The sequence below is a fragment of the Amphibalanus amphitrite genome, unplaced genomic scaffold, assembly GCF_019059575.1.
Source record: "Amphibalanus amphitrite isolate SeventyFive unplaced genomic scaffold, NRLGWU_Aamphi_draft 000270F_arrow, whole genome shotgun sequence".
NCBI classification, from domain to species: domain Eukaryota; kingdom Metazoa; phylum Arthropoda; class Thecostraca; order Balanomorpha; family Balanidae; genus Amphibalanus; species Amphibalanus amphitrite.
Window position 1 is genome coordinate 677,224 of NW_024881765.1, and position 12,384 is coordinate 689,607.

Genomic DNA, 12,384 nt, shown 5'->3' on the forward strand with positions numbered 1-12,384 from the left:
CGTACCTGTGAGTGGAAGCTGAGGTATTTGCTGATGTCCAGTGAGAGCTCCGTATTGGCGACGGTGGCGCCGTGGCGACTGCGCTCCGAGTTGAAGGTTCGGCTGCTGGCCGCCAGGCGGCTGCGGACTCTGCTGCAGAGCGGACGTGTTTCGTCCACCGGCAGTTGATTGACGTCACTGAGCAGGGTCTGGGAGGCCGCGCCCGCCGCTGGAGGAGCGAGAACAGCGAGCGGTCAGAGCAAGGCATCCTCGTAGCGTGGCGTGCGAAGAGGCTGACAACACAGCCGTTTACAGGCTCATACAGGAGCTGAGAAGTACCTAGCAGTTTTGCATCAGCTTCACTGCGCACCTCTCAGGCCGTATCGGTTAGCACTTCGCCCTTGTTTCATATTACTCTTACTCCACCTCACGTCCTCCAGCGAGGACATTCTGTCAATAGCAGTCCCCACTTCGACTCGACCACTTCCACCCCAGCTCCCCTCTCCCTTCTCTTCCACTGGCTGCCCCTCCTCTCCTCACCCACCATCCCTATCTCCCATTCGCTACCTCTTATCCTACTCACTCCCCCTCGCCGCCCCTCCCTCTCACTCACCCTCCCCCTCGCCGACGTCCCCCAGTCCGTCCAGCACGGCCGTCTGCTCGTCGTCCTGGCTTTCGAGCAGCACCCGCAGCCGGTGGACATAGGTCACCACCACCTGGACCACCTTCTGCAGGAGACGGTGGGCGCCCAGGTCGGCCGGCCGCTCGGCCACTGAGCGCACACTGCCCGGCAGCTGCGACACGGCTGCCGACACACGCACAGGGGAGAGGTAAGGGTGAAAGGGCCATGGTTATACGGTTGTGAAACAGAAAGGTAAAAGGCCACGAGACGGCAATTCAGATTCAATTTGGGATTTAGTCAAATAAATTGCTTATCATCATCATCATGATCTTCCTCACGACGCTTAACTCTTAAAAAAGCGACGCCGAGTCGATGAATTATGGGCTATGGTGGAGACATGCGTGGATGAATAGCATTGCTCTTCAAATACCTAATTACAATATGCATCAAAAGACTCCTTTGCATTACATTCACGCATGCAAGTTTTTGAGATAAAAGAACTTCGGACTATCCGTTTTGATCAAAGTTAATGAACAACTGATAGCCGACAAAATCTGCTTCACTCGTTGGGAAGGTAACTACTCCCAAAGCGTGTGCCCCTGTGAGCAATCGCCATAATTCCTTGATTATATAAAGTAGGTACTGATATAGCAGCCCGTGACTCAGCGGCCCGTGACTGACCTCTATTGACGAGCAGCACGGCCTCTGTGATGTGCGGGAAGCCGCGAACCTGGTCCATCATGAACTGGCCCAGCCGCAGGCCCAAGCTGATCACCTTGCCGGCCAGCTCCAGCAGCGGGTCCGTGACCTGGTCGTACAGCATGTCCTTCATCCGGGCGGCCAGCGCCGTCTGCGCCGCCTCCACCGCCTTGCAGAAGGCCAGCGGGTCCATGATCTGATCCAGACAGTCGCGCACCTCCATCAGCGTGAGCCGCCAGCGGTCGCGGATGGCCGCCAGGTGCTGGCGCGCCGCCGGGTCGTTGGGCGCCGCGCGCAGCAGCGTCGCCGCCGGGTACACCTCCGGCTCCAGGGTTTCCAGCATCAGCAGGCCGGCGCGGATCAGTGTCAGCTTGTCGGCGTCCGTGGAGCAGGCGGTGGCCAGTCCGCACACCTGGAACACCCGGTCGGCGGCCAGATCGTGGCCGACCACGACCCACTCCAGGTCCGGGCCGTCGGGCGCCTCGCAGCTGGCCGCGCGCACCAGCGCGTCCAGCTGCTGGGTCGGCTCGGTAAACGTGTCCACGATGAGCCGGAGCAGCGCACTGTTCACTAGGTGCTCGGCCAGTTCCAGCTGGTCGGCCAACAGCTGACAGGCGAGGACAAACTCGCCGCGGCGCTCGGCGGTCACTCCCTGCAGACTGGCAGCGGCACTGAACTGCTCCAGCACCTGCTGACAGGCGCGGCTCACCCGCTCGCCCTCACTGCCCCCCGCACACTGTCCCACGGCCAGCGCGTGCGCCAGGAACTCCTCCAGCAGCGGCTGCGCCTGCGCGGCGAACCCCGGCTGCGGACAGCGCTCCAGCAGGCGCAGCAGGCCGTCTGTGCTGCGCACGAAGCCGCCGTCGGCGGCGGCGGAGTCTCCGGGCCGGCGGCTGTCGGTAGGGGTGCAGAGCAGGTCGGCCGCCTCTGCTGCCGACTCGGTCAGGCCGCGCACCGCCAGATCCAGCGGCATCTGAACGGAGGGGGGAGGAGGGCGGGGTTATCATTACAGATCACACACATAGTCAGGGCCAATACTTTACATTAGGGTATGCTGGGAAACACACCAAAAAGATAACCAGAAAAACCATGAATGCAAAACAAAAGAGATGAAGATAAAGCAGCATCAAATGTCCAAAGCTTGCCAAAATTATGAACAGAATCGAATATGTCAATCTTCTAGTATTGACCAGCCATACAATATATTATCCTAAATGCATATCCATAGCCGTACGCTGTCCGTCCCCTTCTCAATCCCACACATCACCATGCCCAAGGCGTTCGGGAGTCGCCTCACCTTCGCGTATGAGTTGAGTGGGTGGACACAGCGGCAGACGGCGGCGGCCGGCAGCAGTTGCGCGCAGAGCAGGATGTGACGCAGCTGAGCGGCCAGCAGCCGGCGTGAGCGGTCACAGGGCAGCTCACCGCCCAGCTGCTGGCACAGCTCCACGAACCGGCGCAGCTCCGAGACGGCCACCTGGCCGTCAGAGGGGCGGACGGGGAACGGTGAAGCTAGTAGCAGTTTCGGACGCTATATGGGTCCTGTGTGAACGCTGTATGGGGCAATTTAGGACTTTTACTTTTACTTATTTAAGATTTTCATATTTCAACCAGTTTTCCGAATACGTCCGACATGTTTGTCACTTATCCGTCCGATTTCCGAATCGGAAGTCGGATATTTTCGAAATTCCAAAATTTTCTGTTCCGATTGACACCACTTGTATTGCTAGTCAGACGGCGGACGGGGAAAGGTCCGTCAGCTGGGAAACCCCGGGTCGGAGAGAAAAGGAAGCGACCGGATGGCAGATACACAGGAGAGTGTCTAAACAGAGGCCAGAGTACATTAAGCTACTAAGTAGGTATCCATTCTCATCAGACCGTGGACAGGAGCCAACAAAACTGCTCTATCTTCACCTGAGAGCCTGCCACCTTCCCGTACCTTGACGGCCGGCTGGAGCCGCTGCACGCTGCCGACGTGCCCCAGGTCGGAGAGGGCGGCGCCCACCTGTCGGCGCGCGGCAGCCACCTGAGCCGAGCTGAAGCCGTCCCACCAGGCCAGCACGGCCGCCGTGGCATCGCACAGACGGCGGACGGCCTCGCTCAGACGGCCGGCCGCCGCCGCCGCGTCGTCAACGTCGAACTGGGGGAGCGTGAGAGGGGAGAGGGTGATAGTTTAGCAGAGGACGGCAGGGTGGGGTGGAAGAGTGGTATGTTGGCGTGCAAGAGTGTGCCGCAAAATGGTGCCAGGGGCGTGAGAACGACCGCTATCACATTTGAGACACTGTCAATGGCATAACCGATATACAATTTTTCTAGATATGGGCGCTCAGCTTACAGGAACTACCAAGTAAAAACAGTGTAGGGTGAAGTCGTATAAGAGTACGCACTTAGTGGATTTCTTGCTCTCATTTGTTTAATATTTGAAAGAAAGAAATCGCAAATAGGGAATATTAAAGGTCATTGAATTAGCCATCAACCCATGGGGCAACGATCCTTCAGCGTAAATGGAAGTGGTCTAAAACTGACATTTTCTGAACCGCTGCAGTTGCGTACTCTTACCATATGGGGTGTGTAAGAGTACGCACGCCAGGCGGGTGGAGTACGCAAGCATATGAACACACACCTATGCAGCTGGTACTGTCCAAATGCTTAACTTCAAACTCAGAAGGCATTTAAGTTAATTCTAGTATCCAAAAAGAAAAACAAAATAAATCTTTCAAGTCTATAAATAAGGAAATAATCATGTCGTGTGTTTCTTAAAAAATTGCACAATCAAAAGGGAGAATAACTCGTATTTGGAAGAATTTCGGGTACGCATCTGCATCACAGTGCTCCGTTGATGATATACCTACAAAACAAACGTCATTGAGCGATAGATTAATAATTTTATATTTCTGTATATTCGATTTAATGTATAATAATTCTGCGTAGGTACTCTTACCCTCCTGAACAGTGCGTCCTCTTACCGTACATGCAATTCGCGCACAAAACAACCCCGAAACGTTGTGCAAAACTTCGCAAACAGAATATTGCACTGCACAGTATATCCCCAGATAACCTAACAAGTTTCCCACAACAATCACGGAAATGTACCTTATCTCAACTGCCAAGTATCAAAATTATTGTACCATACCATAATAATATCATAACGCTCGAAAATAATATTCATCGCCTTAAACTCAACAGCGTCGCCGCTCAACGCCCACGTTCCGTTGGTGACAAACACGCACTGGCGGCTTCATGTCACTTCATGAACTCGACCAACCCGCGTTGCTAGGCAACCGAAACAGCTGATGCGTACTCTTATCGCCCGCGTACTCTTACCCGCCCTTACCCTACTAAAAAAAACGTACAAAAATAGCAATAACTACCAACACTTGCCAGAGCACACTGTACGGTGTATACCTCATTCCAGCTGTGGCCTACCAGGCTCAGCATTGTGTCTTCACTCCACAAGGCTCCTCGATCCCCATCCGTGTGTTTCCCATACCAGCCCAGCCCCTTCCCATATTCCCCTCCGCCGTCTCACCCTGGCCTGTCGCGCCGCAGTAACCATCTGCTGGGCGGCCGCCAGGAGCGCTGCCGCACTCTCCTCGGCACCCGACTGCCGGCGCTCCTTCATCCAGCGTTCCAGTTCCTGCGCTGTGGTCAGCACTGCCGAGCAGGTGTCCTGGACGCGGGACTCGGCACCGGCGGCCGGCCGCAGCAAGGAGAGACGCTGAGCCTGATGCAGGGGGGGGGGGGGCGGCGGTAGAGAGAGGGGTAATGGGGTGGGGGAGTTGCTTATAGAAGGAGGGAGGGGTTAGAGACTAGGGGAGAAGAGATAATGGGAAGAGAGGGAGGGGTAATGGGTGGGAGTTGCTGCGCCTTATGGAGGGAGGGGGGTTAGTTAGAGAGGGATGGTTAATAGGGGAGAGAGGGTGGACCTGGGCAAGTGCTATGGAGGTACTAGTGAGACTAGAGTATTTTGTGAGACAGAGTTGGTGGAATAGGATGATTGGTGAGACAGTACTGGTGATACAGTGCTGGTGAGACAGGGCATTAGTGAGACAGAATATTTGTGAGACAGGATGGCTAGTAATGCCAGGTGCCTAGTGAGCTTAGACTCAGGATGTGGCGCTCAACTTGTACCAATGTAACAATGACTAAAGAAAAAATGTCATGGGATAAGTGAAACAAGACTGCCTTGGGCTCTCCAATAGAGGGGAAAGGGGGAGGGAGCTGAGAAAACAAGTCACCAGCAACCAAAATGTTGGGGACATACCTACTGTTTTTTTTTTAATATTTATTTCATTCCTGTACACATATGTAATCCCGGGGACATACTGTATTCCCGCCCCCCAATTATCAGCTAAAATCTACTCTGCTTCTTGACATCAAGAGCAGAACACACACAGACCCTCCTAAGAAAGAAAATCTGATTGCAACTTCAACACGTAACCTATTGCTATGCTATTTTATTTTCACTATTTTGTTGTTTGATGTCATTCCAGTGATTTTAACATTTTTCTTTCCTTCTAGTGTTTTGTTTACCTATTTAAAATAACAGAGCAAATGATTGTTATAAACAGGGCTGCGGAGTCGATGGATTTTCGGCGACTCCGACTCCGACTCCGACTCCGGCTTTCAAAAACCAGCTCCGACTCCGACTCCGACTCCGGGCAGAATTGTCGACTCCGACCGACTCCAACTCCCGACTCCGACTCCGCAGACCATAGCAGGGCTGCGGAGTCGACAGATTTTCGGTGACTCCGACTCCAACTCCGGCTCGGGTTTCTAAAATCGACTCCGACTCCGACTCCGACTCCGGTCACAACTGTCGACTCCGACCGACTCCGACTCCGACTCCGACTCCGCAGCCCTGGTTATAAAAAGCAAAATATTGCAACTTCTAACTTCTCACCATTGATGCAAGCTCTGATATAAGCTGAGAAGTTGTGGCAAGCATCTTGATAACAATATGTTTTCTGAAAAGGAAATGTTTTTCACAGTATTGGTGATTAGGCACCTACTGATTTAGATGCCTTAAGCACTAAGCAGGTTCCAAATTGTTAACAAAATCTGAAGCAAAATGGAACACAGCAACATGGGTGGAGAACATGCCCCGGCCACCCCGGCCGTGGCCGGGGTAACTTTCAGCCGACCCCGGCACGGCCGGGGTAACTTTTTCCACTTTTGTAAATCCTTAAAGCTGTCTCCATACGAAAAAAACTGCCGTCTGTAAAAGCGTCTCCCATTATTCTTATCTACCTTGAAAAGTTCTTGAAAATGTACTTTATTTTCATTTTGGAGCTTCTATGTTTTAAGTCTTTTCATTGCGGAGCCCGACATGTTTCATCAAAAAGAAGTAAATCATATTTAAGGGCCGTTTTCGTAAGATGGCACTGTAATAACATCGCAAGACAGGACGAGGGTAATATCAGTGAGATAGAAGGACGAGCTGCTGGCCGGTGGGGCTCAAGGCTCCCCCAACTTAACACGCGCAAGGTTTTGGCCTTATCGTAACACGTTGAGTCGAGAGGTGGGCTTTTCACGCTCCTTCTAACTCGGCTACTGGGCTACGAGGCGAGAAGCGGAACGACGTTTGAAAGAACGAAAAACGTGATAAGAGAAATCTGGTCATGTTTTAGGCAAGCTCAATAATAAAATCACCATAGATCATCAAAAGCCAAATTTCTCTGATTTTAGCGTTCTCACTTCTCCGACAACTTTTCTCACAGTTCATGAACATAACGGAGCTTAAACACTGCAAACAAAGATTCGATTACTCGTTTAAGGTTCGGTCGCGAATAATATTTCATGGTGCGAGCCAGGCGCGGATACAAGGGGGGGGCCATGGGGGCCATGGCCCCCCCTTGGCCGATTTTTTTTCAAAAATAAAATAAAAAGTTAAAAAGCTGAAAAGGGGGCCTCCTGAAAATAAAGTGGCCGAAATCCGATGAGTTTTTTTTTAACCTACCCACTTAGTTATTTCTTAGAAGACTAGCTGAGAAGACTTCTTTGTTAGAAGATTGGTAAAGCTTTTCATAACTTGGAGGTCTCTTATACTCACAGAGATGACCACTTTTACAGGGCCTCCTAACCTGCACAAAGGGCCTCCAAGCCTGCACAGATGTCCTAACAAACACAAAATCTCTTAGCCTACACAGAGGCCTCCACTCGCATCCGAACAAAGGGCCTCCTAGCCAACACAGAGGGCCTCCTAACTCACACAGAAGGTCTCCTATCCTGCACAGAGGGACTCCAAGCCTGCACAGATATCCTCTTCGCCAACACAGGACCTCTTAATCTCCACAGAGGGCCTCCACTCGCATCCACACAAAGGGTCTCCAAGTCTGTACTGAGGGCCTGCGCTCGCATCTGCACAGAGGGCCTCCTAGCTATCACAGAGGGCTTCCTAGTTCACATACAAGGCCTCCTAGCAGGGGCGGATCCAGGGGGGCGATAGGGACTATAGCGCCCCCCCGGGCGACTTTCTCATTTTCTTTTTTTTTGCAAAAAAAGCATGATAGGGGGCCCCCAAAAATAAAGTGGACGAAATCCAGGCTTAAACTTTTGGGGGTAGGTAGGGCCCCCATCGATGGGGGGCCCCCGATTCGGAATAGCCCCTCCCTTGGCAAAATGCTGGATCCGCCCCTGGTGCGAGCTCAAATCAATAAGAGGGTCAAAACGGTCAAATTTGACATTTTGTTTTGCGTGAGAAGGTTGCAACTTCCACGGAATAAGCTTTGCAAAGGGCATGCTGGCATTTTTAGCACGAACATCCAGCAAATTTGACCTGATGACCTGACCTAGCACTATATAGGTGACATGCGTCCGAAATTTTAAGGCGTGTTGCAAAATTGTTGTTACAATTGCGAAATCTTCCGCACCTGCGTGCAGCAGTTTTCCCTAAAAACGTACAAACGGCAGACATCCATTGTTCTATGCCACAAAATAGGGGTTTGTTGATAACCGTTGACAAATATTTGAGCATCATCGTCTTTCTGACTTTCGGTCGCCGGCCGGGGTAACTTTTTCAAACATTCTCCACCCGTGCACAGCAATCAGCAATGAAACACCAAATAATGGACAAGGGTGAAAAGAGGGCACCTGGGGTGATTTGATCAAGGCTCTTGAAACTTACTCACACAAAACACGTGACAATCACTGTGTAGAAGGCATCGAGAGGGAGAGAACTTCTCAATAGTCACGTGACCAAATATGCCCTCCGAGTCCGGTTCGGCGCCCTGTTTTCACCGGCATCCCAAATAACCGGTACCTAATGTAGCTACTACATGTACATTGTTCAACAGTTCACATTGATAACTACCATTAATATGGACAAGAACATCAATTAACAAGGGACTGTTCAGTCACTGCTCATTTCAGCAAGCTTGACCTACAGCTGTTATTGGGGGTGCTTCTTGTTCATGTTCCCATTGTTGAATTCATGTTGATGTGGTTACTCTGACAAACCACAAAAAGCTACAAATGAACTTATTCATATGGGAAGACTGGCAGCATGATGATAAGAATGACACAAGCAGCACCCAGGTTTGGGGCAGTACAACTACCAGTGCCAGTGTGAAGCGGGCATACTTCACCTGAAATATTTAACCAATTATGGAAGGTATATAGGCAGTACTTCTAATAAAAAAATATTGTAACAAAACTTGGTTCATAGCAGTCACGGGTCAACTAACCTAGCATTTAACTACTAGCTGAATTGAAATGAACAAGAAATTGAAATCAGTGAAAAAGCAGCAGCTAGAATCGCAAAATACGTCTATAGCAACCGCATTATCAAATATCATGCTCAAAAATACAAAACCAACCAAAGCCACACAGACAGCCAACTTACAAAAATTCATTAAAATTGCCTACATTTCAACAAACACTTCCATTCAATCAATTTAATTCAAATCAGTCGGGGAAACTATGGTAAAATCTGCTATTTTTAGCAGTCTGCTATTTTTAGCAGAAATCTGCTAAAAATGGGTACGCATGTGACGTCATCGTACCCAAATATAGCAGATTTGGGTACGGCCCCATACAAAAGCAGATCTGCACCCTAATTGAAGCAAATGCGCATCAAATGCTTGGCAGATTAATGGTGAGAATAGTGCTGAGAGTGTTCTCTGCTATTTTTGTTCAGATCCGACTATTTTCAAATTCATTATTTGAAAATAGTCGGAACTGAACAAAAATATCAGAGGACATTCTCAGCACTATTCTAATCATGAATCTGCCAGGCATTTGATGCGCATTTGCTTCAATTAGGGTGCAGATCTGCTTTTGTCGGGGGGCTCCATATCAAAGCATACAAAATCTTATCATACAATCATCAAAACATACAAAATCGTAACATACAACGCGCAAAACCTACAAAACAGGCCGGGTAGGGGACAGTCAAAACATACAAAAGCGCAGCATACAAAATTGTGTCATACAAAATCGCAAGGTACAAAATCGTTTCACACAAAAAGGCAGTGGAAAATTAATGGCATTAATCAAAGTACGCATCATACAAAACCATTTCATATAAATTTACATCATTTCGTCGTCCTTGAGATGTCAATTTTCAGTTGGATCAAAACATACAATCTCAACCGCGCCTCAAGCGACATCTTTGTTAGAAGTTTGTGTAGTTACGAAATATTCCACTAGATGCCTCCTCTGTCAAAGCACAGCCAAGCTTTGCACGGCCAGCGTTTTTTGCTTGTTTATACAGTGAGCGCCGGTCTCGGAGCGACGGGGCGTCCCGGTGGCGCCGTCGTCCCCCTCCCTCAGACTGGGCAAGGTCTCCCCTCCCTCGGCAGACGGCGCGGCCCCAGAGGAAACGGCCAAGGCCGTGCCTGACTTACATCCCCGCTCTCTGCGGGCCGGAGAACGAAGTTGCGCTTGGTACATTGAGCAGCATTCTGCTCATTTTGACTATAGCTGCCGGAACATAATTCGTAAATTAAATTGAAAACTGCGAAAGAAATTTAACTGACTTAACCCTCGCCCGTATAGGGGGGGGGGTCGAACGGACCCACACCCCCATGGTTTTTCGCGAATAACTCGCGTAAAAAGCGGTTGATCGCGATGAAACTTTCAGTTATGTCGAGTCAATCAATTGTACACTTACCCTTAAAAGTTCATGACCCTGTCCCAAATGAACCTTGACCTGTGGCCTATTTTTCGAGACCATGTTTGGCCGGAATCGCGATTCGGCGTATGTCGGCTCGTATTAGCCGCGCGTTTGCAGTATTTTTGCGGTTTCAAGCGTTCAAACATGTGATATGATGTTGGTCCCATGCATTATGGTGGGTGTCAAGGTCACCTGAAGGTCAGGTCAGATCATTAACCTTTGATGACCTAGGTTCACTTCTTCGAGTTCTAGGCTACTTTTTGGAGCTGATTTCGAATTAAGCAACCATTTGAGCATTTACGAAGTTGTTTTGGTGTCTTCGTAACATGTTACGAAGCTGTCAGTAACGGCTGACACGTACTATGAATACCTGGCAGGACGTCTACTGATTGGCCTGACCTGACCCGGCCTAAATGCATTAACCCTCGCCCTGGCAGGGGGGGTCGATGCGACCCCCCCCCTAAGGTTTTTCGAAGATAGCGTAAAAACGGCGGCGCGCAGCGCCGCCAAATTTGGCACAGCCTATGGGGCAACCTTTTTACATATGACCTGAAAATTTCAGGTCCGGGTGACCTTGGGTCAGGTCACCAGGTCAGAAAAACCGGTACAAGGTCATGGTCAAATTTCAATTTTCTTCAAGCACCTGTCCAACTCACAGTTTTAGACTGATTTCCTTCAAACTTTCAGGATGTGCTAAGTTCACCGAGTTGTATAACATATAGTCCGGCTTTTTTGAGGTCACTGACCTGAGGTCAGTTAGAGGTCATTACGTCGTAATGTTAAGCCTATGGGAAAATACTAAATTCGGAAAATACTGGAGATATCCGCTTCGTTCTATCACTTTTGTGCTTTGAAACCACGGTACTTAACAGCAGGTCACTTGGTGCTTCTTTGTTTGGTGTACTTATCCATGGGTCAGGTCAAATGAGGTCAACTGAGGTCAAATGACGTTTTTGCCAATAACTTGGCACATAATGACGCTAGAGCTTAAAAAATGGTATCATTGTGTTCCTGGTGATCAGCCGAATCGATTGATATGCGATATGATGCAATTTGGTTAACTTGAACTTAATTTATTAATTTAAGTTTACTTAAAATTTAAGAAAAACTTTAAGTACACTTAATCAAGCTAAAAAGTATATCATTCGACGCGCCTTGACGTGCTGAGTTCACTGGTGCTTTTCTTTTTGCTCTATCTTAATTAGATCAAAAGTTATAAGCGAAAAACTTTTGACCTGTTTTTAGCGAAATTTTTACATTTATACCCCCCAAAACCCCCCTAAATATTGACCTAGAGCAACCAAATTTGCACAGAGGCGAGAAATCCAGGGGGCCCACCTACCTACCAAATTTGGTGTTTCTAGGTGCCATAGGAGCCAATCGCGAGGGGGGGTCGCATCGACCCCCCCCCCTGCCAGGCCGTGTTATGAAAAATGCCCTGCCAGGGCGAGGGTTAAGACATCATCTGTGATCAAAACTAACACGATATTCGTGATCAGCACCCCGAAAAACCCTCATCAACCTCACTTTATGATGTTCTAATAGGTCCCGATTTTCCAGACTTGTGGGTCATTGACCTGACCTGGAAAGTCAACCAATGACCTAGGACCTTAAATTTTTTCTCGAAGCTCTAGCTCGATCAGGGGCCAAACGGCAAGGGGGCGGTCCAACGGACCCGCCCCCCCCTATACCTTCGAGGCTGGCAAAACACCAATACGGGCGAGGGTTAACCCGGCAGTTGCTGGAGTATTTCGCCACACACCACTTGCTGGGTGGGGGTGGGAGAGGGGGGTAAACTTTCCCAGCCCATAGCTCGAGAACCCATAGCCCATAGCCCATAGCTCGAGGCGCAGCGAAACGGGCGAGGCAGCAAACAAAATAACGCTACAAGAGGCTTCTGATGAGTACCTTCAAGTGGAGTTCCGAGGTCACAGGTCGGTTCAAGATTATTTTGAATACCTGAAATTAG

The 12,384-nt window shown here is 49.8% G+C and overlaps 1 protein-coding gene across 3 annotated transcripts in view; it reads right to left on the reverse strand.

The window, feature by feature from the left end:
• LOC122387018 overlaps positions 1–9,229 on the reverse strand; it is a 38,525-nt gene extending 29,296 nt beyond the window's left edge. The window contains exons 1-8 of one of the 3 annotated variants that reach the window (XM_043376826.1): positions 9,144–9,162; positions 6,204–6,267; positions 4,830–5,024; positions 3,240–3,440; positions 2,598–2,777; positions 1,283–2,273; positions 593–784; positions 6–208 (exon numbers count right to left, since the gene is read on the reverse strand). In XM_043376826.1, coding sequence (XP_043232761.1) covers positions 6–208; positions 593–784; positions 1,283–2,273; positions 2,598–2,777; positions 3,240–3,440; positions 4,830–5,024; positions 6,204–6,248 — 2,007 coding nt within the window. In that variant the 5' untranslated portion in view covers positions 6,249–6,267; positions 9,144–9,162. Of the gene's footprint in view, positions 1–5; positions 209–592; positions 785–1,282; positions 2,274–2,597; positions 2,778–3,239; positions 3,441–4,829; positions 5,025–6,203; positions 6,268–9,143 lie in introns of all 3 variants that reach the window. The other 2 variants (XM_043376824.1, XM_043376825.1) reach the window with 2 other exon arrangements.
• Between the last annotated feature and the right edge of the window lie 3,155 nt (positions 9,230–12,384).